Genomic DNA, 27,576 nt, shown 5'->3' on the forward strand with positions numbered 1-27,576 from the left:
TGAGTGCAATTGTGTGGTAGCTTGAGCATTCTTTGGGATTGCCTTTCTTTGGGATTGGAATGAAAACTGACCTTTTCCAGTCCTCTGGCCACTGCTAAGTTTTCCAAGTTTGCTGGCATGTTGAGTGCAGCACTTTCACAGCATCATCTTTCAGGATTTGAAATAGCTCAACTGGAATTCCATCACATCCACTAGTTTTTTTTCATCGTGATGCTTTTTTACTTCCCTTCAAAAGTGTGGCCTTGTATTTCCAACTGTCACATAGATATCTCCATCTAGGTATATTTTAGATGCATTTCAAATGCTATACAGTGCAAACAGAACTCACCCTATTTTCCCTATTTGCTTTCTCTTCTAGTTATGAGCATTACCATCTACCAAAACCATCATTTATGTCTCCCAAACTAGAAATGAGCATTATTCTTAGCATTTTCCTCATTCCTCATATCTGCACATTCTGCAAGCCTGATAGGCTTGATTTTCTAGAATACTCTAGAATCTACCCTTTCCTCTCTCACCCACTGCCACAAATTTCACCAAAACTGACACAATTACCTCTTCAGTAAGCTTTCTGACAGCATTCCACCCCCTGCCCCCCACTTACATTTCCCCTAAGGCATCCTTCCACATTCCTTCTGCTGTCTTTCCAAAGGCCTATTTAATCACATCAGTGAACTCCTGTAAAAACCTTAATTTCTCCCTGGGGCCCACAAAATCTACTGCTTTGAATGCTAAGCTTCACACTCTGCTCTTCTCCGTTTAGTCAAACTTTCTCTTACATGCAATTCCTACTGGACTGAAAAATGCGTACCTTCAGTCTTTGCTTAAGCACTCTCTCCTCTGAGGGCATTCTGTACTTAACTAAATCTTCTCCATAATAAGAGCACAAAAATAATTGACTGTGTGCCAGCTGGAATAGGCACTATGCTGAACTCTCTACACTCTTTAGACATCACAAGCACCATTTTGCATTGAAGAAACTGAAGTAAACAGTCTCTCCAAGATCATATTTTAAGTAAAGGGCAAAACTGAGTTTACAATTCAGGCCTATCTCAATCTTTGAACTGATCATTTAAATACCATCTTCCTTATAGTATACCATTTAACTCAAGTCAAGTTGTACCGCTGTCTTTAAGCTCACAGATTATTCTAGTCCCTCATCTCTAACTCTAGTGTCTCATGTCTAATCGTTGCTTTAATCAAAAGCAGACTATTTAGTACTAAATTATTCTTTAATATTTTCATGCTTTCTAAATCCTATCTCAATTGGATTTTAAATGCTTTGTAAGCAGAGAATTAGGGAAAAAATGTCTTAATATGCTTCCACAATGGCATAGAATATCCTATAATAGCAAATAGCTATCCCTTATTGAGACAGGTTATAAGCGTGCTTAATAGTTACACATGTAATGAATACTCAGTATTTGCTTTACTTAGGAGGAGACAACATGAATTATATCTAGAAGATACAGCGAATGTAAAATTTCCAACAAGAGCAGAGACCAAGTCTGTATAGGTATTCCATTTTTTTCTGTCCCTCCCCTGTTGGGCCACTTTTTTTTTTTTTTTTTCATACTACTGGATCTCCGTACTGGCAATTATTTCAAGTGGTTATAAAAAAAACGCTGCTCTGCCTTTATGCTAATAATTTGCACCAGTCTGAACAGTCAAGTTATGGATTTTGGCAAATATTAAGTTCAAATCTTTTATATATGTATAATTTTCTTCTACCTTTATATGCTCTCTTCCTTCTTATTTGAAGTAAGCGCACTGTCTGATGTCTTAGGTAACGTGCTTTGGGCCTATATCTGATAATTTATTCCTAGTAGATCTCTGGACTTCTTCTGAGGTGTGTAATTTTGCATCCTTTAAAAGCATTATCCGTGACCCTCAGCCCAAATGCTCGCTAACTCAGGTCCACAATCGGTAACCACAAAGGGCCCTCCGGGCGGCGGCACCAACACTTCCGAGGTCTGAGGTACGGTTGCGAGAGCAGCGGGCCCGAAGAGGACGATCCCAGCAGGCCCTTAGCCTGCCCGCCTAGGGCCGCCACCTCAGCTCAGGGGCGGGAAACCCCAGTATGCGGGTTTCCGCGCGAAGGCAGCATTCGGGCCTGGCGGGAAACGACTTCGCGAAGCAGAAGGTTCCCCAGGGTCTTTCTTGGGTGGCCGGCCCAGCCAGGCCGCGTGGCTGACAGGGTCTGGCAAAGAGCGGGTTCATTTCCTGACGTGATTTCTCACAAATTTAGGCTGCACCCGCACGCACTCCCCTTTTTCTTGATCACACAAGTACACGTCAGAATTTCTTATCTTTGGTGCGTTTTTTAGACCACAGAACCGAATCCGCTAAGCCTGAGGAGTCGCTGGCGCCCTGGGTAGCGAAACCTGGACCAAAGCGGGAACCCGTGTGGGTGGCCTTGTAACCGCCAGACACCCGAAGGCTAGAGGGCGTGTCCAAGGCCCAGGTGCAGACGGAGGCGCAAGTAACGGCTCTCGGCGGCCCCGCCCCTCTGTCCCGTCCTCCCTGCACCCTCCCATTTTAGTTCCCTCTGGTCTACAGCCACTTCCCTAGTCGCTACCTCTTTAAGGCGGAGCCCGGCGTAGATCTCGCGAGATCCGGGTTGGCGCCGTGACCTCCATGTGGGAGCTAGAGCTCTATAAGTAAACACTCCGCGCAGCGCAGACAAGGCTGCTTCCTATTTGTGAGGCGGGGGCTGCAATAGCAACCGAGCTTCCGACTGGTTTCGGTTTCGTTCCCTCTCCAGCTCTGTTAGGTGGGCGCACGGTCTAGGATTCACCGCCGCCTGTCGGGCCCGGCGCCTGGTCAGTCTTCCTCCCTTGTGCGCGCGCTCGCCGGCCAGCCGCTGAGAGCCAGAGCCGGGGAAGCGGCGCGGGCCGGGCGGGGCGCGGCGCCCGGAGCGCAGGGGGAGACAAAGCGGAGCCGGCCCCTTCTCCCGGCGCCGAGATGTGGATCCAGGTTCGCACCATCGACGGCTCGCAGACGCGCACCATTGAGGACGTGTCTCGGAAAGCCACAATTGAGGAACTGCGCGAGCGGGTGTGGGCGCTGTTCGACGTACGGCCCGAGTGCCAGCGCCTCTTCTACCGGGGCAAGCAGGTAAGGCGCGCCCAACGCACTTCTCTGGAAGCCCCAGCAAGGGCAGCAGGATGCATGGGCTGGGCGGGCCGGAGGGGCTTGGTGTACCGCGCGCACAGAGCGCATCCGGCTCCACTTCGGATGGGCAGCCCGCGAGGCTCAGAGTGCGGCCCTGGGCCCTCCTGTGGGGCGCAGCGGGGGCCCGGCCACTCGAGTTGCAGGTGCGCTCGGCGGGGTCGGAGGCGGGGGCGCCCCGAGCGCCGAGACCTACCGCCCTCGCCAAGCCGGTCAGCAGCCGCGGGCACAGCCCGCCAGAGTGCCTGGGGTCCCTCCTTTCCCGCGCTTGGTGGGGTCCGTGGCCCCTGGAGGGCGGGGAGGGCAGCGGGCTCTGGCGGCCATGCCGAAGTGCGGGTGGGGAGGGCAGGAGGCTCCGGCTCCCGGCCGTGCTGACCCGGCTAACGGCTCTTATCGCTTCCGTACCTCAGCCGCGCTGCCGACTCCCAAGTGGGAGGGGAAACTTACATATTGTTGCTTATGGGGCACAAGATTCTAAGCTCGCCTCCTCACTGTGGAAGGGATTTGTATACACTGAAGATTCGAAGGGTTTCCAGAACTTCTGCTTCCCCACCCCACCTCCTTTCCTAGAATCGAATCTGTCGTAGGGGAGATTAGAGACCTGCTGAAGAAGCTGTTGGTGTAACCCGGGACCAGGCTTAAACCGCCCAGTTTGGGCCAAGGGGGTTGTTCGAAGAGTACTGCTTTTCAAAGCAGTACAAAAGATTTGTTTTGCTCTTATCCTTCACCTTCTAATAGAACCCTCACTCAGGCTTTTGATACAGTAATTGGAGCATAGCCAGCGGTACACACTTGAAGGCTGAAAGTGTTTTTTGGCGGTGAGGTTGCCTGTGGGCGTCGCAGGTAGTTGAACCGTATGGCCTTGGTCTGGCCCATTGAAGATTTTTCCTTCTCACGTGGTCTGTATCAAGAGACTCAGACCCGTTCAATCTTTATCTTTTTCTTTTTTAAAAAATGTTAATCAACTAAAGAAGTTGGCTTCCTCCAGCTGATCATAGTTTGGCTCCAATCCTCTTGTTTGAAATAAGTGTAACTCTCTTTGATTTGGTAGAAGTAGCCTTTTTCCCCTACAGCTTAGTGTTTGAAAGGAATATTTTTCTCCCCTTCGTAGGCTTACCGTTTGAAACTGTCCAGAAATTTTAGAGTAATGAGATTACACTCCGAGAGAGAAAGAGCCACGGATTGTTTTAAGTAAGAAATATCATGGGCTTCCCAGGTGCCTGGGAATGCAGGGGACACGGTTTGATCCTGGGTGGGGAAGGTCCCCTGGAGGAGGAAATGGCAGCCCACTCCACTATTCTTGCCTGGGAAATCCCATGGACAGAGGAGGCTGGCAGTCCATTGGGTCACAAAGAATGGGACACGACATAGCGACTAAACAGCAACAGAAAGAGATGGCATCTTTGATAGTAGTTAGTTTTATACTGATCTTCTAGTGTTTGACTTACAAAAACAACTGTTCGATTTAGTTTACACTTGGCTTTAAAAATGTATGTGTATTAAACGCTATGCAACTTTATATCACTGTGCCTCCTGTGGCTAATACCTTTTTTATCTTTTGATCAAAAGTGAAAAGCATGTAATCAAGTCTATTGAATTTTATTTTCTAGCTAGGGACAATAGTACATAAATTCCCGGGATACTTTTAACTTCACCAGAGATAGAAATGAAGCATGAAAATGTATTCCCAGGCAACACCTCTTACCGTCTAATAATAAAAATACGATAAAAAGAAAATGTGCACCTGGCTGTCTTGAGGGAAAGGAAGGGATTGTGATAAATTCAAGACAACAGAGTACATTTTCAGGACACCACGAAGCTATTCCAGGCTCATGGGAAAACTGTTGAGGATAACAACCTTATGTACCTCTTAGCCCAGGACAGTTGATAACTCTCTGCTTTGATTTCTCTATAACCGTAGACAAGTAGGAATTAGGAATGGACCATGGGTTACTACTTAGTTGGAGACAGAAGAGAGATAGTGCTCCAGGTGTTTGTTTACAAGCGGACAAGTAGCCATGGGAGTGATTATTATCTCTGTTCTCCTTTGGAAATACGGTCTACAGTCCTTGGACAGGATAGTGTGTCTGTAGTAGGCTTCTATTGGATTGGTGTCGCAGACCTGCCCTTATCCTGTAAAATGCTCTTTTGAGAGTCAAAATGAGAGAGGGCAAAATAGATTGATGCTACCTTTGAGAGTCAAAATGGAGAGAGAACAAGGCTGTAAATTCCAGGTAAAGTAGGGTAACCTCATTTGGATATGCTTCTCTGAGAAGCTGAATTTGCACCCTGGAGATAGGAATTTTTTTAAGGAAGAGTTATATTGGTGAATCTCTAAATCTTTGAGAAAGAGTTTTGTGCTTATTAGGAAAACACACTCCTTCCTCAAGATACCTTACTGCCACATAGTGAAAAATGTCATAAATAAAACAACACTTAGAGTGTCCATGATGTAAATTACCTCCCCTTCCATCTTTGTATGTTAGGTCTCCTGCTTTTAATCTCTGATAAACATCAGAATCACTTGGTGGATATTTGTTATAGATGCTCACCTCACCCTAAAATTACAAGTGGTTGAATTTAACAAGACCCCATGGGAAATACTGATGAACACCAGAATTTGAAAATGCATATTGTAGGAACTCAGCCTCATACTAGTTTCTTACTATTCATAGTATGGTCCTGGATCAGCAGGACCAGCAGCATTAGCTTCACCTGACCAGCCGCACTGAACTAGAATCTGTATTTTAACAAGGTCCCCAGGTGGTTGGTATGCAAATGAAGCTTGAGCAGCACTGTAATTGTGTGACTGACTCTACTTTTGAGAGTCAGAATGGAGAGAGAGCAGCAATCCAGGGCTGTAAGTTCCAGTTAAAGTAGGGTAACCTCTTTTAGATATTCTTTGAGAGGTTGAGTTTGCTCCCTGGGGGTTTGTTTAAGAAAGAGTTGTGTTGGTGGATCTCTAAATCTTTGAGAATCCAGAGCTTTTCCTACTCTGAAAGGATTCTCTTCCCTCTTCTCTTCCCTGCACCACTGTAGGAACTCCTAGAGTAGGTTGTAGGTGTGAAGCGTGAACCAGAAGAAAGACGGTTTCCTTTTGCCCCTGTACCGTTTTCACATGCAGTACAAAGTAAAAGTGTTTGCCTACTTGGAGTGTGTGTGTGTGTTTGTAGTATATATGCTGTGAAAGATGGATGAAAGTTAGTAATGGTCTCCACCTGCATCCCTCATCAGTAGCCTCTTGGGAATGACTTCTCTGCCTTCTGAGCCACTGCCATTTGGTGTTTGCCTCCTAGTTTTCCCTTGCATCACAGTTGTAATTCTTACTGTTACCTATAATTTCTTGACTTCAACCCAATTCAAAGAAAAAAATTCTAGGACTATCCCCGCCTCTCTAATATAAGTTCTTCAGCCACATCTTCTGGAATGGCAGTTCTCAAACATTTTCTGCTATGAGACATTCATTATTTAAATGCCTGAAACTCCCAAGTGTAAATTTCAAATTACCAATCTGTTTCTCCCCTACTCAACATAATTTAAGTGCAGGTAATTTTCAGTCTATACTTTTGTTAAATTTGGGAGGACTTTAGTAGTTTTATTATTCATTTGGCTACATGGCTCCTGGAGAAGGGAATGGCTACCCACTCCAATATTCTTGCCTGAAGAATCCCATGGACAGAGGAGCCTAGTGGGCTACAGTCCGTGGAGTGCTGAAGAATCAGACATGGCCAAATGACTTTCACTTTTGGAATCTTAGTTCCCCAAACAGGGAGAGAACTGCACTTGTCGGTAGAGTCCTAACCACAGGACCACCAGGGAATTCTTGGTGCTTTTAAAATAACAAATCATTCCAACAGTCTTCACAACTCTGCACAATAGCAAAACTCTGTGGAACTTGCTATGCAGTGGATGGGTAATCACTATTTCAGGAAAACTTCTGAGAGTGCCTATGAATTAGGAAAGGACTCATCATCTGGGTAAAAGTGGCTATCCTAGCAAGCATGACTGATTGAAGAAAAGTGGTTACACTGTGGGCCTGATTTCTATTATATGGTTTCATACAGGTATCTTCATTTTAGGGAATGCCCTACCAGTTAATTTTCATGTTCTGTGCTGTTAGTTTTGTGTGTGTGTGTGTGGGGGGGGGGGGGGGGGTTGATGAGGTGGGGATGCTTTTGGAGACAGGCAAAATGAAGGTGTGAACGTGTAGTTTTTTGCTTATTGAGGTTTTCCAGTAGTTGAGGATTAAGAGTTCTTGTTTTTCTAATTAGATAAGCCATGTTAACATCCTATCCTGATAAGGGCCTATCTGCTTACTGACTTGGGAGACTCCTTAGACTTATCTGAAAGAAGAGTGTTAGCTAGTCTGTTAGATAATGTACCATTTAATTCCACTACTGGGAAATTTTAATTTCTCAATCCCTTGTTCTGTTTAACAGTTGTGAACACCTGTGATGTGTTCAGTTCAGTCACTTAGTCGTGTCCGACTCTTTGAGAGCCCATGCACTACTGCACACCAGGCTTCCCTGTCTGTCACCAACTCTCAGAGTCTGCTAAAACTTAACGTCCATTGAGTCGGTGATGCCATGCAACCATCTCCCATCCAACCATCTCATCTTCTGTTGTCCCCTTCTCCTCCTGCCTTCAATCTTTCCCAGCATCAGGGTCTTTCCAGTAAGTCGGTTCTTTGCATCAGGTGGCCAAAGTATTGAAGTGTCTGCTTCAGCATCAGTCCTTGCAATGAATATTCAGGACTAATTTCCTTTAGGATTGACTGATTTGATCTCTTTGCAGTCCTGTAATGTGTTGGATTGTTCTAAGTATGTTTTGGATTGCTTGAATTAAAGGTACCTATTTAATACACTAGTAAGTTTGTCATTCAAAGACAGATTTTTATTTTGGTTTCTTTAGTTGACTTCTCACATATGGCCTTATTGTGTTAGAGCTGTGGATGGTGACAGATATTACATACAAAGGGAAAAATGACTAGGGATTAAATTGGTTGTGTTTCCTGGGAAATGATAGTTCTGAGCTTTAAGGAGTTTAGTGAAATGGCCAACTGAATTGTATAAAGAAACAAAATGGAGACTTAGTTTCCTAGGGCTTCCATAACAAAGTATCAAACCCTAGGTGGCTTAGGAGGGCAAATTTTGTCCCGCAGTTCTGTTAGCTGTAAACCCAAAGTCAACTTGTCAGCAGGGTCATGCTGTACTCTAGGGGAGAATCCTTGCTTGCTTCCTTCAAACAGCTTCTTGATGTTTTGATAGCAATCCTTGGTGTTCTTGGCTTGTAGATACATCATTCCAGTCATGTTACTGTTTTCTCCCCATGTTTGTCCAAGTTTCAACTTCTTATAAGGACACATATCATAATGGATTAGAGTCCACCCTTATCTAGTTTTAACTTGATGACCCGCTGTTAAGATCCTATTTCCAGATAAATATGTTCGCATTCTGAGTTACTTGGGATTAGAACTTCTACATGTTTGAGAGGAGTTAGGGTGGGAATGGTGGATGCAGTTTAGTCCTTTATAGAAACCTTGCCAAAATATGGATAAGTTACAAAATAATTTATTCACTAGTCATCCTGGAATACCTTGCATAATTCAACTTGATCACCTTTACAGAAAACTTTGAGCAGGTTGGAGTAGCATGAGAAAGCATTGTAATCATTCCTGCTTGAATTTTTTTCTACTTGGTTTTTAAAGTTACTGCTTCAGAAAGATAAAATGGTTAACTAAATGTCTTTATGAACACCACATTATAAAACAATTCACTTTGAAAATTCACCTTTTGTTTCTTGTAGTGGATTCATTAAAATACATAAAACTTGTTGAAGATGAGTTTTTCTGCTTAGATGATGAGATCACAGCAGCAGTGATGATATTTGGTTTCAGTGGCTGTCAGTTTTCCCTATAGTTGACATAGAATGATTCCTAAGAGTTTATTGAGGCTCTGAGAAGATGCTTCCCAGGTGGCGCAGTGGTAAAGAATTTGCCTCCCAGTGCAGGAGACACAGGAGATGCGGGTTCAATCCCTGGGTTGGGAAGATCCCCTGGAATAGGAAATGGCAATCCAGTCTAGTATTCTTGCCTGGAAAATAACATGGACAAAGGGACCTGGCAGGTCCATGGGGTCGCAAAGAGTCGGACATGACTGACTGCACACACAGACAAACTGAGAAGATGCTGACATCAGGGGCCATAGGAATGGCTTCAAGATCACTAAATTGTAATGCTGGGAATTTTATATTAATAATCTGACTAGAGCATTTGGGTAACTAAGGATGTAAAAAGATGGAGTTTTGAGAGAAGCATTTTAATCTTTTTCTGTCCTTTTTTTTTCCAGTTGGAAAATGGATATACTTTATTTGACTATGATGTTGGACTTAATGATATAATTCAGCTACTAGTTCGCCCAGACCCTGACCTTCCTAGCACATCAAAACAGACTGATGTACAGGCCAAACCCTGTTCTAATAGTCCACCTAAAGTAAAGAAAACCCCAAGGGGGGGACCTTCCAGTAAGCCATCTACATCAACTCGCGATTTTCTTATTGATCCTGGCATTGGACTATATAAGGTATGTTTTCTTCCTCAGACTTCTTGTTAATTGTGGGAATATAGATGTCTTCTCTTCAGGATGTTGTGAATAAGTAAACATTGATTGCCATTTGAAAGTAGAGATTGGGGTTGTTAATGTTTTAACTTTTAAAAGTAATATTGAAAAAACAGTGAAAGTTGTGTAGACAGACTATACTCAGTGGTTCAGAGCATAAAAGCAAACACCTGTGTAATTCCACCAAGGTTAAGTAGTTGCTTTCTGAAGCCTCTTGTATGCCCCTACCATAGTACATCTCACTCTCCCTCCCTCAGAAGTTAAACTACTTGTTCTGACGTCCATGATCGTTTCATTTTTCTTTAGTGTTACTAGTTATGTATCTCTAAACAACATTTTGTTTTGCCTATATTTGAAAATTTTCACATATGGCTATATTTTTTCACTGTATTATTCCATTTTATTAACATGCCATAATACATTTATCTTAACCCATGATGAATAGATATTTGGATAGTTTCCAATTTTAGCTGTTATAAACAGTGCTGTTTTGAGCCAACTATGTGTATCTTGGTACACACGTTCAAGAATTTCTTTAGGAATTTTTGCCTAGAAATAAAAGTACTCATGGAATTTCAGTGGAAACCATATCTGTAGACCAGCTTGAGGAATTGACGTCTTTACAATGTTGAGTCCTTCATTATTGAAATGATAGATGTCTCCATTAATTTAGATTTTTGACATCTTTCTCAATTACTTTCTTCTTTATATACCTTTGATTTATTTCTAGTAGCTTTGTTTTTGATGCTATTATAAATGGTTACCTTCTAAAATTTGTTTGTTTGCTATATAGCAATGTGATTGATTTATTGACCTTTGTTATCTAGTAACTTCTTCAAATTCTAATAAATTTTGTAGAAATAACTGACACTTTTGCCTCATCTTTATCCTTATATTTTTTCATAATTCTTAATGGTTGAGGTAAACTGGGACCCAAACTTAATTTTTCAGAGCTTTTTCAAGACTAAAAATTAAAGATTGGTAGATAAAATGAATTACTTAAGAAATGCAAATTGAGATCTGTGAAAAAAATGCAAACAGATCCATAAAAACAGAAAGAATCAAAACTGGTAAAGAGATGTATCAAAGCACCTGGCCTGGCTACACTACACTGAATTGCTTTAAACCCATAAAGAATAATAATGATATCTAAATTGAGCCACAAGATTTTAAAAAAGGAAAGCTTTCATTTGTTCTATAAATTTAGTATAACACTGATACTGAAAACATGATTATAAAAGCACATTAGTATCACTACATATTGATGTAAAATCTAAGTTACAGTTTGCAAATAAAATAATAACTATATATTAGAGGAACATACATTGACCAAGTGTGGTTTGTCAGGAAGTGGGATAGTTTATTGTTAGGAAACATCTTAATATAATTCATCATATTAATATAACCAAAGAAAACAAATGATCTAATCCGTTTTTTGCATCTAAATAAAAATTTGAATTTATTTCTGATTAAAAAAAAAATCCTTGCTAAGAGGAACAGATGGAATAGATGAATATTTTAAACCATATCCAGCATTATGCTTAATGGTGGGGAAAAGCCACAAGCATTCCCATTAAAGACAGAACCAGACAAAGAAGCCTGTTAATGCTATTGTTTAACATCTTTCTAGAAGTTCTAGATAATACAGATAAGCAAAAAAGAAAATATTGTAAATCTTGGAGAAGGCAGTCAATACTTAGGAATTACCTGGTAAGCTGAGAAAATACATAAGAGCATTATGAGCCATCAGCAAAGTGGCTGTTTAAATTATCAATGGCTTTCCTTACTATGGTCATTTAATAAAAGAAAAAAAATTATAGTAACAAAGCAAAAGTCTGGGAATAAACTTAGATGATATATACAAAACATATAAATTAGTGCCTTATATAATGCTCACAGTTCAGATCGAATTGTTAATATTGAAAGCCCACTTGCCAAATTGTCTATTTCACTCATTGGTTTCATCCCTCTTGCAGTTACCAAAACTTTCTACTTGATGATTTTTCACGTTATTTTAAGAATCAAGTTGTTATTTTAGAACAGTTTTAGATTTACAGCATAGTAGGGAAGATACTGCAGAGTTCCCATGTATCCCACACCCAGTTTGCTCTGTTAACATCTTACATTAGTGTGACACATTTGTTACAATTAATGAACTATTTCTCCTTAGCATTTATCTAGTGTCTTTTATGTTCCAGAATCCCATCTAGGTTACCACATTACATTTACATTAGTTTTATACTAAACAATAGTCTCCTTAGGCTCCTCTTGGCTGTGGCAGTGTCTCAGACTTTTGTTTTGATGACTTTGACAGTTTTGAGGTGTATTGGTCAGGTAGTTGTAAAATGCAACCTTAGAATATGTTTTCTTCATCTTTAGACTGAATTTAAATACTTGGGGAGGAAGAACACAGAGGTAAAGTGCTATTTTCAATGACGTGTCTAGGGCACTATACCGTTGACATTCTATTTTGTCATTATTTAAGTTTTAAATGAATAGTAACTTAGCATTGTGAACCTTAATCATCTGGCTAAGGTAGTATTTGTCACGTTTCTTCACTGTCAAGTTACTCTCCCCCATCCCCTTTTGCATACTGTATTCTTTGAGATTAAGTCACTATATGTAGCCAACTCTTAACACATTACTGACTAGGGGATTTTTGCAGCAACTAAGGCCTGTGACTGGCAATTTGTTATGCGAGTGAATATTGAAACATCCCTGCTGTGGTCAGTAACCGTTCAGGTAACAAAAAACATATTCTGCATCTGTGTTTAATAAGTTGTTAAGGAATGGAGAGTTAAGACTCTCCATAGTTAAGGTCGATTATCTACAAAAGTTATTAGGAATTCTTTTATGTGGGAGACTTGTCTCTTCTTCATTTTTTTCAGTCATATATTTACACTAGTATGTATATTTTTTCTCCTGTGTCCTTTCCATGTGTCCCCATTTGGGGTTTCTTTGATTTTTGTTTTGTTAAAACCTTTCTTTCTGGCACTAGAAGGTGCTCCGGGCTCATCTTGTGTGTTTTCTGCCCCAGTCCTGCAGTCAACCATTTCTCTAAGGAGCCTTAGTTCCTTTAATTGGAGAATGATATTGGAAGCTAATACCTAGGCTTTAGATATGCTCCTTGCTTCTGGCATGTCCTTATTTTTAGGGCCCTAAAATACAGCAAGGAAGTACATGTGTGTATGTGTAATAACTTCTGTATATCCACATATCTATAAATATTTCTGTAACCATCTTTGTATATATTATGCTTACATTATTACATTTTAACTTTTTGTAATGTAATGTAACAGTTTAGAAGCTGCTATGTTTGACCTGGTTTGTTTTGGGCCATGTAAGTATAAATGTGTTTTCATAGGAGGACCAGCTTATATGTCTGCAGGTCTGAGATTAATCAAAGTTAAACTGTTATGGTCAATTTAAATTCTCTGTTTAGCACACTTCTCAATACCCAACTGTGTGCCTTCCTCCAATCTAATTTAGAAGAGCATCATGAGAAACTACTTCTCTTAGCAGATCTTTGTGTTTTATTTTCAGTGTTAGCACTTTGCTGTCAACTACTCCAAGTACTTGTTTTTTTTTTTAAACATCTCTTATATTTCATATTAGTACATAGCATAGATGTTAAGGACTTGAGCTTTCAACTTTCATCAGACCTGGTTTCAGATTTCAATTGGGCCATCTTATGAGTTGGACAAATTTGGCAAGTAAGTACATTGTCTCCCTTTCCTCATTTAGAAATACACCTGGGATCAGGCACTTAAACTCTCAAAGGCTAGTTATTTGTGAAGTAATATGTTTAGTCAAAGCCACATTTAACCTTCCTTGTTACTTAAAGAGTGCCAGTACAGATTTACTTGGTATTTTGGATGAAGCTCAGTAATTATTATAGGTATTTGAAATTTTAACTAGTGGCTTTCATATAGAAGGAATTATTTCTGGATAATTCAGTCATTGAATATGAAGACATTTAGTATGTATTTGTACTAGGTACTAGAAATGATGGGTAAACAGATGATATTGCCGTTGCATGGAATTCATGGAATTATACTAGATCTTAACTTCTTTTTGGGCTAGCCTGAAAATGCTTAGAGGCTGCTTCTTTTGATTTATTTTAAGTTTGCTTTGAATTTTGTCTGTTTCCTTAGAGCAAGTCTCTGAATAGTAAGTATATCAAAATTTCATTGTTGTGTCTGAATTATTTAAAATTTAGGAAATTTTTTTTTTCTTTTCATGAATTCTTAACTATGTAATTTTTGGTTTATAAAGATTTTGCTTTATGGATGAGCAAACAGATTTAGGGGCTTTCCCTTTTGCCTAAAAATATTTTTGGACCTCACGATTAGCAGGCACAAAAAGTATATTAAATATTTTCAGGTAAGCATACATAAAACAGACTATAACATTTAAACCTTAAGATGCAATTTTAATTTGAAGTTATTATCCAATGTCAGTCTTGTTTTGCCTTATTTGGTAACCTTGAGCAGTATTTGGTCAGTTGTAGCTATCTTTTCATGTGTAGTAAGAAACTAGATATCACTATCGTGTTTGAAGAGCCTTTGGAAAGTAATGCAGAGGGCGGGGGTCCTTTTATTCCCATTGTACAACACATTGAATTACTGACTCTAGGAAGTCGTTTATTTTCTGAAACCAGGTGGACTTCTGATGCCTAAATTGGTGTTCTGGTTTTTGTGGAAGCTTCGTATGACTCACATCAGGTCTCGCTGTTGAAACAACTCATTAAATAATGACTGTTTAGCATGCTGATAGTAAGCTTTTGGGGTTTACCTAAGTGTGTGGCACTGTTAAACTTTTTTATGTGTCTATGCTCATTTTAGCAAATAAAGGAAATGGAAAATTATCAGTAATTACTAAGTAAACATCATGGATTTCTTAGTATTTCCTGTCTTTTGTCTAAAGTACTATGCTGCTTTTTAAAATCTTTTTGGTCATGAAATGTAATAGACAATAAAAATACAAGTAAAACTTAACAACCTACTATAAAGTCATTGTCCATAAATACCACTCAAATTGAGCAATAGAATAATAGTACCCCAGGAACTTTTCCTGTGCCCTCTCTTGGTTAAACTCCCCCCTCCCTAGTTACCACTACTACCCAAACTTCTATGGTAATCATTTCTTTGCTTTTTATTAACTTTATCCTATTATTACCATTAAACAACCTGATAATAGCTTTTAACCTGTCTCCATCCCTAATTTTTCTCCATGTGAACTTTATGTAAATAGAACCATATTGTGTTTTGATTTGTAACTCTGAAGAAACATGGTGTAAAGAGGAATCCTGTTCAGAGTTAGAGAAACCTTTGTTAGCTCCCACTCCTAACTGTATTGGAGAAGGAAATGGTAACCCACTCCAGGATTCTTGCCTGGAAAATCCCATGGACAGAGGAGCCTGGCAGGCTATAGTCCATGGGGTCGCAAAGAGTTGGACATGACTGAAGCAACTTCACTTCACTTCACTTCACTTCACTTCTAGCTGTATATCTCCTGAGGGCAAGTGTTTTTCACTACTGAACCTAATTAGGAAATAAGAATGACTTTGTATTGTAATTTTTAAAGGAGATAATGTATATAGCATTAAATGGCTAATGTATTTCCTAAGCATGGTATAATAAGACTGAACTATGAGCTTTAATAAGTCTTAACTTTGAACATATATTGATAATTAGTGGAAGGAGAGTTTTTTCATTTGTTGCTACTGTATGGTTGCTAAGTTAGCACATTATACAAATTGTCACCTAATCTCAATACACTGCAAAGTATGTTACTTTGTAAAAGAAGCTGAGGCTGGAACAGGTTAAGGAATTTGTTCAACATTACATTTAGTAGGTGATAAGCAAGGACTTAAACCTAGGTTTATGTGCAGAGCTTGTATGTTTTCCACAGAATATACAAAACTGTAGCTCACTATGGTAAATCCTCAAGTATTTGCTGTTGGTGCTATTTTATTTTTTAATAATTTTTCCTTTCCTCTCATGTGTGGAGCTTTTGTTTGGGGTGTTTTTTTTTTAATCAAATACTTCAACATGAAAGACTTTTCTAAATGTGGCTATCTGTATATCTCAAAGATAGTAGGAGTTTGGTTCCAAATGACTGCAAAAAAGAGCCTCACTAAAGCAAGTAACACAAGTTTTTGGTTTTCCAGTGCATAAGAAAATTACATTTACACTATTTTGTAGTCTGTTAAGTGTACAATAGCATAATTTCTTTAAAAAATGTTCATACCTTAATGTAAAAATGCTTTATTGCTAAAAAAAAAAAAAAAGCCATCATCTGAGCCTTCAGTAAGTCATGATCTTTTTGCAGGTAGAGGGTCTTGTGTCCATGTTAATGGCTGCTGACTGATTAAGGTGGTCGTGGCTGTGGCAGTTTCTTAAATAAGACAGCAATGAAGTTTGGCCACATTGATTGACTCTTCCTCTCATAAACAAGTTTTCTGTAGCATGCAAGACTTTGAATAGCATTTTACCCACTTATTTGAAAATTGGAGTTAACCCCCTCAAACCCTGCCACTGCTTTATCAACTAAGTTTTATAGTATTCTAAATCATTTGTCATTTCAACAGTGTTCACCACATCTTCACCAGGAATAGATTCCATCTCAAGACACCACTTTCTTTGTTCATTAATAAGGAGCAGCCCCTTATCTATTTGCTTCACTGTGGGATTATAGCAGTTCACCCACATCCTCAGGATCCATTTCTAGTTCTAGTTCTCTTGCTATTCCCATCACATCTGCAGTTACTTCCTCTACTGAAGTCCTGAACTCCTCCAAGTTCATCCGTGAGGGTTGGAATCAACTTTTTCTAAATCCTGTTAATGTTGATAGATTGGCCTCTTCCCATAAATTGCAAATGTCCTTAATGGCATCTAGAATCCTCCGTCCTTCCCAGAAGGTTTTCAGTTAACTTTGCTGAGATCCATAGATGGAATCACTATGGTAGTTATATCCTTACATAATGTATAGCAATGTGCAGTAGCAAGAACATAAGCTTTAAGGTTAAGGTGTCTTCAGATCCTAGTTTTGCATTTTATTAACTTCCATTTGGAGCAGGTTAACTTGTCCGAGCTTTTGTTTCCTTATCCTGTAAAATATGATTTATTAAGATTGTTAAACCTAACTGAAGTAGCCTTGCATAATATCTAGTATATAGGTATTAACTTTTACTATATACTCACCCCCACCCCACCCTATATGATACCTTAAAGTGATCTTAGACTCTCAGAAAAAGCTAGCTTGATTAGGTGATGATCTTGTTATTTTTTTGTTTTTAAAGACTTGAAGTTGAAGGAACTTCTCTTGATTATTGCTCCTGAAAGGGCCTTAACCTTTAGACCAATTCCTTTAGCTTTCTTGATGACATAATTTTTTTTTTTTTGGATGACATAATTTTTTAAAAAACCAGCTTCTTTAGGTAAATCTAAATTTCTCTGGTGTACCTGTTTTCTGACACCATGTTTTATACCTTTTGTTAGATTGTATGGTTTAGTTATGAATCATCCACTAGAGTTGACTACATTATCTTTTGCATCTTTATTGCTCTGTTCTCTTTATATTTGTCCTTTGAGGTAGTAAATAATGCATTTGCTAGTGAATTACTGTTGGTGAAACTTAACCCCATTTTGTATAGGTAGGTTCATTAAATTCTTTCCTTTGTACATGTGCACAAGTCCCTCTTTTATTTTTTGCTTAATACACTGTTTTCTGGTTGGTCTGACTGTAAGCTGTCTGAAGGATTCTGAAGAAATTAATGGAACAAATTAGTTTCACAGTCACGATAATCTAAAGTTCTGGCTTTTTGTCAGTGACATTCTTAATGAATAACATGCCAGGATGACTCTTGGGTACACAGTAAGGATAGGAATAGTTAAAGAAACTACCTATTTCACTGAAGGATATTGGGAGGAAAGTTAATTTTCATATTAGTAAATAACAGATTTGACAGTACAATCCAAAAGAATAGTTTTGTTCTAATCTTTGAAATTACTTTAAACTTTTGTATCTGCAAATATTAACAGTGATAACTCTCAAAATAACTTGAGTTATATTAAGGTTTTTGAAGCAATAGATGAAGTTACGCTTCATTAACTGATTTTAAACTTTTTTAGGTAAATGAATTGGTGGATGCCAGAGATGTCGCCCTTGGTGCTTGGTTTGAAGCACGTATACATAGTGTTACTAGAGCTTCTGATGGACACTCACGTGGCAAAACTCCACTGAAGAATGGCAGTTCTTGTAAAAGGACTAATGGAAATGTAAATCATAATTCCAAAGAGAACACAAAAAAATTGGACAATGTACCCTCTACATCTAATTCAGATTCTGTTGCTGCTGATGAAGACGTTATTTATCATATCGAGTATGATGAGTAAGTGCTCATGATATTGAGGACTTCATTCATGTTTTTGTTTGCAGAAGCAAAATCTCCCATTTCAAGATTGTTTTCAAATAAGTCTTTCTGAAGAGATCATCTAGGAGTCATGTTTGGTCTAGTACCATTTGTTTTGTTTCTGTTTAGTGGTTATAATATAATAAGAGCTCCTTAACATTCAGCATTTGGCTCATAAGTAGTTTGTTTTTGGTATCCTAATACCTGGCTTAATTTAATATGTAAGGTTTCTCTCTCTGGTCCTCTGGTATGTTAGGGCTTTTGCTATGCATTTTAAGATTTTAGAAAATATATAATAACATGGAATGTAATAGTCTTTAGAATGGAGTTGAAATATTTTCTGAAAGCTATTGCTGAGTTAATTCACATAAAACTTATACATATAAAGGGTACAATTCACTGTCTTTAATATAGTCACAGAATTGAGCATTATTGCAAACTAATCTTAGAATACTTTTATTTTCCCTCCAAAAAACTATATCAGCAGCAATTACTTCCCAATCTCCGTCTCCCAACCAAACGTTTTTAAATGTTCATGTGAAAACCATATTGAGAGGCCCTAGAGGCCTAAGGGCCTCTTAACACTGAATTATCATCTTCCTTACCTATTTTTAAAATCCTACAATAAAATTTACTATGGTGAAAGATTTAGTATTTATTCAACACTACATAAACTTTTAAGTCTTCACTCAAGTGACGTCTTCATATGTGTAGAAAATACGCAACCAAATATTTTATCAAGTGTGAGTTCAAGATTCTAAAACGGTTGTGATTTTTTTACAAAAATAGTATAAAAGACATTGATGTTGACACATACTTCCAGGATACCTGGAAAGGACTTGAAAGTGGATCCCTTTTATCTTTTCTGATTCTTCTTATGGCTCTAAGTTGCCAGCATGGCTTATTTCAAATGGGCCATCATACTGTTTTTTTTTTTTTTTTTTTTACTACAGTAGATGATAATAGAACCGACAGTTAAATGAGTATTAAAATGTGGGATTGGCCAGGACTTGTAATATTGGTAAATCAAGGCTGGGATAGGAAGGGATTGAAGTTGGTAGGTTAACAGTAACCAATCTCTGGGTTTATGAGTACCGTGGCAAAGAGGCAAGATACCACATTAGTGGGGGACTTAAGCTATCTGTGTATCTGCTGTCAACAAGGAGAGTTCTTGATTTGTTTCTACTGTTTATTTCTTAGAGAAAAGAACTCAGAAACCAGCTACTTGGGGTCTGATTCTGGCCCATAAAGGAGTTATTATTTGGCCAAAAATTAATAATTGTATAGAATGACACAGTGTAGAAATAGGGTGAGTTTTAAACACTAAATGAACTAAGGCTTACTAAATTTTTACAGGTTTAGGGGCCGTTAGTTGGTTTTGGAATAAGACTTTTCCAAGGGCTAGGCCTGAGTTTGGTATAATATTAAAGCATAAAGCACAGTATCTTAGCATTTATTTGACTATTTATTTATTTGGTTGCACCAGGCTGTGGCATGTGGGGTCTAGTTCCCTGACCAGAGATGGAACCTGGGCCCACTGCCTTGGTAGCGTAAGCCATGGACCACCGGGGAAGTCCCTGGCTATTTTTTAATGTAGGAGAAATTTTTCTTGAATAGAGTGAATGTTAGTAAAAGGGAGTGTAAACCCAGAATGCATGAGAAGACTAAAATTATATGTTCAAAATAATGTCACAGGATGGAATTATTTCAGTACTGGCAACTTAAGGAAAACAGTATCTGAACTTTCTTTGAGAAATAAAGTATCAGGAGCTTAGTGGTAAATATCACTTATATCTTCAAAAAGAACAAAGGACTATATGAAATAAAGTCTGAAATTAAATAGATGAGTTTCTGGATAAGAGTCCCAAATAACAAAAGGCTGGTGTAAGCACCTAGGAAGACCCATGACCCCATATGGATGTGATGACAAATCTTGTTAAAATTTCATTCTTCATGGTTATCAGAGAAGTTAAAAACTATAGTCAAGTTCATGTTAATTTCAGTAACTTATTAAACAAGTTCTTACTTTCTTGGATGGAGGATGCATTGACAAGAGACTGGCATATATGGCTTAGCAGTAGTAATACAGATTCTTACTGAGTAGTAAGCTCCAACTTAGTCAATAGAATGTAGCTGTCAAATAGTTACACACTGTAGGGTATTTGATTAGAAACAAGATACCTAGATTAAGACTGGTGGTGTTCCTGTTGTACTGGGCTGATTATTCTCTACTTGGATATTTTTAGAACTCAAAATGTAAAATGTAAAACCATCATGAAGAATAGCTGAAAGAACAAAGTATTTAGCTTGAAAAGACTAGGATCAAGATAGCTTTTGTATTTTAGCTGCTCTGGGAGGAAGTTCTGTACCACACGGAAAGTAGGTTTCAGGATAACCTGGGCTTCCCAGGTGGCGCAGTGGTAAAGAATCTACCTGCCAATGCAAGAGACACGAGAGACATGGGTTCAGTCCTTGGGTCAAGAAGATTCCCTGGAGGAGGTAATGGCAATCCACTCCAGTATTCTTGCCTGGAAAACTCATGGATAGAGGAGCCTGGTGGGCTACAGTCCATGGGGTCACAGAGAGTTGGACACGGCTGAGCATGCACACAGTACACTTTAGGATATAACAGAAACTTCCTGCCAGCCAGATCTCTAAAGATAGAGAATGGTCATCCTGAGAAGCAGACAAAAACAAGCATTGACCATCTTCAATCTTAGATGGGCATTACTAAATATGTTACATTGCAAACAAATAATCCAGTCATTCTAACTTTAATTTTCACTTTCAAAGCAGTATTTATCAGACAATTTTTTTTGTACTTAATAGATTCTAAGTACATACAGGCTGCATTTATGATTCTGATCTAGTACTATCATTTCTCAATGAATTAATTTCATTTTTTTCATAGAATAAGTTGAGATTAATCTGCTTGATTATTTCCAAACTCTGAGTGCGGCAGTGCATTTTGAACAACTTGTCATTTAGCCATAGCAGAGAGATATGGTACTTGGGACCAAGAAATCTGTCAGAAGAGTTTTTTGGGAATATGCAGTATTTGTCAGTTTAAAATGGTGGTGTTGAGAAGTTAGTTTTATGATGACCTACAGGTCCTAACATATTAACCAGACCAGAGTTGAAAACAATTTTTAATCTATGAGAAGTGACAGGCATTACAGATTTATGATATAAGGTCCACGGTTACACCAGTCTAGCCCCCAAAGCCACATCTAATAGTTAACATTGTTATAGAATCTAAATGAAATCATTTGTTTCCTAATCTTAACTTCATTTTTCCTCAAAATTATAGCTACAAATATTCTAAGTTCATAAAAAGGTTATAGTAAGAGATGTATTTGAAATGTTTTAAGGTTTAAGAGTTTTACTGTTTGTAAGAGTCCCTTTTCTATAGATTTTTTGATGAACATAGACTGAATTTAGAGCTTCTTAACTACAAATAATGTAAAGCAAAATCATGGAGTTAACATCAGAGTGCCTGATTCAAAAAACTTATTTGTGGTTTTTTTTTTTTTTTTTTTTTTTAATGATTGTTCTGACTGCTCTAGCATCACCCTTGTCTGAGCAAGGGTTTTGTATTTTTAGAGTTAAACCAACCCATTAAGTACTTTGGGACAAAGAGTTGGCAGTATAAATATTAAATCTAGACTTTAGAGATTTAGATCCAAAGGATTCTTAAATCTTTTGTAAAGTTTTTTAAATTCTTAAAAGCAGCTATGTTAAGACAAATCACATAACATTCTCTTTGCCCATTTAAGTGTAAAATTCAAATTTTTTTTAGTGTATTAACAGGATTGTACAACAGTCACCACAGTCTAATAGAGAATATTTTCATCTTCCAAAAACCTCATACCCATTAGCAGTCACTCTCCATTCCCCTACTCCTGCCCCCACCTCCACCAGCCCTTTTCTCAACCCCTATCAGCCATCAGCAATCAGGAATCTTCTGACTCTGGATGTGTGTATTCTGGACATTGCATATAAATGGAACCATCTAATATGTGGTCTTTTGTGACTGGCTTTTTTTATTTAGTAAAAGTAAAAAGGTTCATCCATATTGGAGCTTGTGTATCAGTACTTTATTCCTTTTTATTGCCAAATAATTTATTGCCAAACCACAGTTTACTTATCCATTTATCAGTTTATGGGCACTGGTGTTTTCTACTTTTTGCTGCTATGAACCTTCATGTACTATTTTTTGTGGGGGCATTTTAATTTTTTGGTTTGTATGTGGTAGAGGGATTGCTGGGCTGTATGGCCGTTATGTTTCACCTTGGGAAGAAATGCCAGATTTATTTCCAGATGGCTGCACCATTTTATATTCCCATATTACGTATTCCCAACTTACGTATGGAAGTTCCATTTTCTCCATATCCTCACCAAAAGCTTAACCACTTCTCGATTAGAGCCATCCTGTAGTGTTGGAGTATAACTGTATTATATGTATATGTTTATATATATTTGCATATTTTATATATATATATTTGTTATGTTATAGTATTGTAGGTATAATTGACCTACAACGCTGTATTAGCTATAGGTGTTGAATATAGTGATTCAGTATTTCTATACATCACAAAATGATCTTACTCCTAAAGTGTGTTTGTTGGAGAACTATGCCTGATTGAAACTTGTTTTTCCCTAGTGATATTTTGGCAGAAAATAAAAGGAAGGTAATACAGGTAATTAAAAATGCATGAAGTCATTATGGTCAAAGAAAGAGAACATGAAAATTTCCTTTCTTTCCTAGTAATATTGTGCTGTATATTTTGATAGCTTTCTAAAAGTTGTGTTTATTCCCATTAGTTACTCTGTAGTTATTTAAGGTTTAAAATTTTGAAGGGTCCTAAACATTTAAATTCACCAAGCTACAACTGCAGTCTTGTGAGAATAGAGATCCCAAAGCTATTGTGATGAAGAGCCACTACCTTGACTGACGTGGAAGTAGACTTGAAAAGGGGCAGTCAGTTCCTTAGCATTTCTAGTAGTTTAATATGTCTATAGTGTAGCTTACAGGTATTTACTTAGATTAGCTCTTTTTTAAATTTAGGTTTACTTAATTATACTAACTCTTTATGTACCAGACTCTGAGCTAACTTCTTACTTGAATGTTCATGTAATCTTTAACATAACGATAATGTTACGTTAACTCCCATATGAAGAGACCAAGACTTATGTAACTTGCTAGAGGTCACATATGTTAAATGCTCTGACTCCAGAGCTTAAGCGTTAACCAACATGCATTATTGTCACTGTGCCTAAACATGGTATATGTAGTTGGTAGTAGCCTACATGACTTCAAAGGTCAACCATTCTGTATGACCTAAAGACTTGCTTTCGACTTTGCCAGGGTTTTAAAGCAGACAGCACTCATACAACTTTGAGCTCAGTCCTGGGTATATAAGCACCTGAGGGCGCACTGCTGAGTTTAATCTATGCTCATCACTTGGCTGCTTTATCATCAGGTAAAGGCTTAAATCCTTACCCTGCTTTTGTTTTAAGAAACATCTTTTCCTTGTGGATTTGGTTTAGATTCGTTTTAATTAGGTTAGTGGTTCTCAACCTTACTTCCATGTTAGTTGTCTAAGAAGCTTTAAAAATATCAATGCCTAGGACCTACTCCCAGGACTTCCTGTATGATTGATCTTTGGGACTTCCGGGCATCGGTGTCTAAAAAGTTCCTCTGGGATTCTAATATGTAGCCATAGTGAGAACTATGGCCTTAGAACAGTGGTTCTCAAAGTGTAGACCTGGCTGGGAATGTCAGCATTATATTTACTAGAAATCCAGTTCCTTGTACTTACTCCAGATATAATAAACTGATCTCTGTAGGTGGCCCTACAATCTGGGTTTTAATATGTCCTCTGGGTGGTTCATATGTATACTCAAATTTAAGAACCACTCACTCATTGCCTTTTATCCAGACTAATCAGTTGCTATCACACACCTGCCTCTAAAGACCAATATGAGGGAAAGGGGTTGACATGACAGTTTAAATATAGTAAATATATTAAAGACTTGAGATGATATACAATACCTGAGGAACCTGAGTGTTCATCTTTTAGTACCTATATAGGTGGCATATGGCTTGTTGATTTTTCCATTTTTGTTTTCATGTAGATAAAATTGTTAGTTGTCTTTTTTCTATTAATAAAAGAATTGTATTTCTTTCAAGCTAAATGATCTATATCATTTAAATGAGGCCCATATTCCACTATGCAGTCTTTATGTGTGCCAACTTGGCTAACATAGGGAAGCAATGTCCATAATATGTTTGTGGAGAATTTATCTTTTATGATATATTGGTAATTATTTTGTTTGTTCTTTATATAGATATATTTTTTTTAATTTATTTTTTTATTGAAGGATAATTGCTTTACAGAATTTTGTTGTCTTCTGTCAAACCTCAACATGAATCAGCCACAGGTATACTTATATCCCCTCCCATAGGACCTCCCTCCCATCTCCCTCCCCGTCCCACCCCTCTAGGCTGATACAGAGCCCCTCTTTGAGTTTCCTGAGCCATACAGCAAACTTCCCTTGGCTACTATTTTACATACGGTAATGTAAGTTTCCATGTTACTCTCTCCATACATCTCACCCTCTCCTCCCCTCTCCCCATGTCTGTAAGTCTATTCTCTGTCTTTTTCTCCACTGGTAATTTTTTTTAGCCAGTTAATGTTTTATTTTGAGTTTTGTGGCAATTTTAGTATATTAACATCATTCACATACTGTTTCTTTTGATGTGATAATTTCTCTGAATTCCCCAAACTTCCACTTCTCAACCCAGATCATATAAAAGGAACATGGTAGTAGTATTTGCAGAATTAGCTCCAGAACGACTGTTTAAAAGTATACTTTATTTCTTCTCTCTGTTCCATCAACCATTAAGTATTGGTAAATTCTGGAGTGGGAGACAACACTCTATAGTAGTTGAATATTTGCTCTGAGATCTAGTCCTGGCTTTCCTTTTGAATTACACTCTAAAATGCATCTGTGGTTTTAAGACAAGTTTCCTGAATTTGGCTTCACGTTGAATTAGATCTCAGAATCTTCCCATATATTTTCCTGCTTGTAAGACTTCAACATGTACCTTTATAACTCATTTGAAAAGGTGAATTTGGGAATACTAGTCGTGTTACTGGTTTTTTTTTAATTGCTCTGTTAAATTTAGTGGTCTAATTTAGAGATCTTGGTTTATAAATTGGAGCTGATTTCTATAAAGAGAAATGTAAGTTAGAAACCTCTAGTAGTTTGAACTAGGAAGTATATATCTAAAGAAGGAAAATGTTTATGAAAGTTACTTTATTTCTATATCTTAATAATTGTCTATGGCTAGGCAAAGTTGAAATCTTGAAACGTGAGTGTTAAGAGTTTTCATAATGATGTGAAAATTACCATATAAGCTTTCATGTTCCATAGTATTCACATTTAGAATAGAAATATCGGTTTACCTCGGAAACTTCTTATTTTGAATTTTTAGTAAATTATTCTGAAGTACCCTTTTTAAAGTATAGTTTAATAATTCTCTTCTTAAAACAATGCTATGTGCCAGGTACTCTACAAGTCCTTTACTTGGATTATTTCATGTAATCCTCGTTAAACAATCAATGGAGTAGATACTTTTCTAAGTGTAAAGAGGAAATAACTGAGATTTGGATAAGTTAGTTAACATACCCAGTATTGAATAGTTGATAAGAGGTAGATTGAAATTTGGAAAAGCACATACTTAGAACCATGCTACCAGACTACCTCTCACTTTGAGAGAAGCCTTCTTATAAAATATTTTAATATATAAATAAATATATAATACCGTAAAGCAGTTGTGTTTACATATTTAAAATTTTTCTGTCAGTCTCTCCAGTTATACTTTCACAGAACAGAAACCTTAAATCAATAAACAAATTCCTGTGTGCTTTCTTTTTTTCTGTAAGGAAAAATAGATTATTAAACTGCTGTTTTTAACACAGTGTCAAGGCTCTACCCATGGGAATGAGATCAAATGAAACTGTTAAGAGCATCACTTAGGACTTGGAGGGTAACTTATGCTAGGCTACAATTAAAAACCCATCTGGTGAAATGTCTTAGAATAATGTTGTCATTGCCACCAGCAGTCTTTTTAAGATTTTTTTTTTTTAGTTATTCTGAGCTTGTGGTGCATGCTTTTGAGTAGCCTTCATTATGGCTACTACAAATAGAAGCCAGTGAGCCAATTTTGAATAAAATCAAGTGGTATTTTTAAGTAAAAATTGTTCTATAAAGTAACAAAACTGATTTTCTTGAATGTACTGATGTGATCTGTTTCTAAAAGAGTGTCAAAAATGTTTGAATGATTTCTGGGTTTTCACAGGAGGAAAGGAGTATGAGTTTTAAAAATCAGGTCAGAGTGTCATGTTGATCTTGAGTAGGGAGCTATAAATGAGAAGTTAAGTTTCAGAACCTTGGTGCAGTGACAAGTCTGCTTCATTGTTTCTTGGTTGTTACTGACATGTTTGCCAAAAACTTAGAATATTTCCTGTATGACTTGCAGTGTTCTGAATGGATAAAAATCAAAAGGAGGGCAGAAGAAGTTAGATGTTTAACCTTATTATTGTTCTTCTCTTGTGTTAAAAGATAACTAGTGATTAGGAAAATAACTACAAATATTAGTTAAAATGACTACAGATATCAGTTGATTTCACTTTTTCAAATTTATACGTCATTCCTTTATAGTAGTATTTCTCAAAGATGGTCAGCAAAACTGCGGATTCACCCAGGTAAGGTGTCTGTAGTGCAGTTTCCTGAGGGCTATCAGAGCCCCACTCTCTGCTTTGGGTTGGCCTGGAGTAGAGCCCAGGAATCTGCTTTTCAAACAGGCAGCCAGGGCCTTAAGTATACAGATCATTGGTTCTGTTATAGGCTGCATAGTTTTCAGGTATTAGAATCAGAAATTTGGTTTGAATTCTAGGTCTTTGGTTACGTTTTTTGCTTTGCTTGGTTTAAACTTTGAGCTTTAATTTCTTCATTTGTAAATATCTACTTGACCGTGTTCTCTTTTTCCCCAACAACCTCGAAAAGTATCCAGTAATAATAGTCAAACTTTCTGCTTTTAATTTATTAATAAGACCAAGTTATTTTGGTAAGTACTCTTAAATAATTTACCTTTGGCATAGGTATTTTTTAACCTAATTACATTGTTTTAACAATTAAAAGTTATACACCATTGTTAACATGTTGTACAAATGAGTTTTATTTTCTGTGTATGTATTTAAGTCCTACTGTAAGCAGTTTTAAGTAAGTTATTTTTGTCTGTGAGTAAGCTTTACATTTAAGGTGTGAAAGTTAGCAGTGCTACTTATTAGATTAAAAAACGCT

General features: G+C 37.8%; 1 protein-coding gene across 2 annotated transcripts in view; it reads left to right on the plus strand.

Moving 5' to 3' along the window:
- Positions 1–2,663: 2,663 nt before the first annotated feature.
- Positions 2,664–27,576, plus strand: part of UHRF2 (ubiquitin like with PHD and ring finger domains 2) — a 71,044-nt gene continuing 46,131 nt past the window's right edge. For both annotated transcript variants that reach the window (XM_020904573.2, XM_070480458.1), the window contains exons 1-3: positions 2,664–3,117; positions 9,519–9,752; positions 17,924–18,183. In XM_020904573.2, the coding sequence (XP_020760232.2) occupies positions 2,965–3,117; positions 9,519–9,752; positions 17,924–18,183 (647 nt within the window). In that variant the 5' untranslated portion in view covers positions 2,664–2,964. The remainder of the gene's footprint in view (positions 3,118–9,518; positions 9,753–17,923; positions 18,184–27,576) is intronic.

This window comes from Odocoileus virginianus, chromosome 18 (genome assembly GCF_023699985.2).
Source record: "Odocoileus virginianus isolate 20LAN1187 ecotype Illinois chromosome 18, Ovbor_1.2, whole genome shotgun sequence".
In the NCBI taxonomy this organism is placed as follows: domain Eukaryota; kingdom Metazoa; phylum Chordata; class Mammalia; order Artiodactyla; family Cervidae; genus Odocoileus; species Odocoileus virginianus.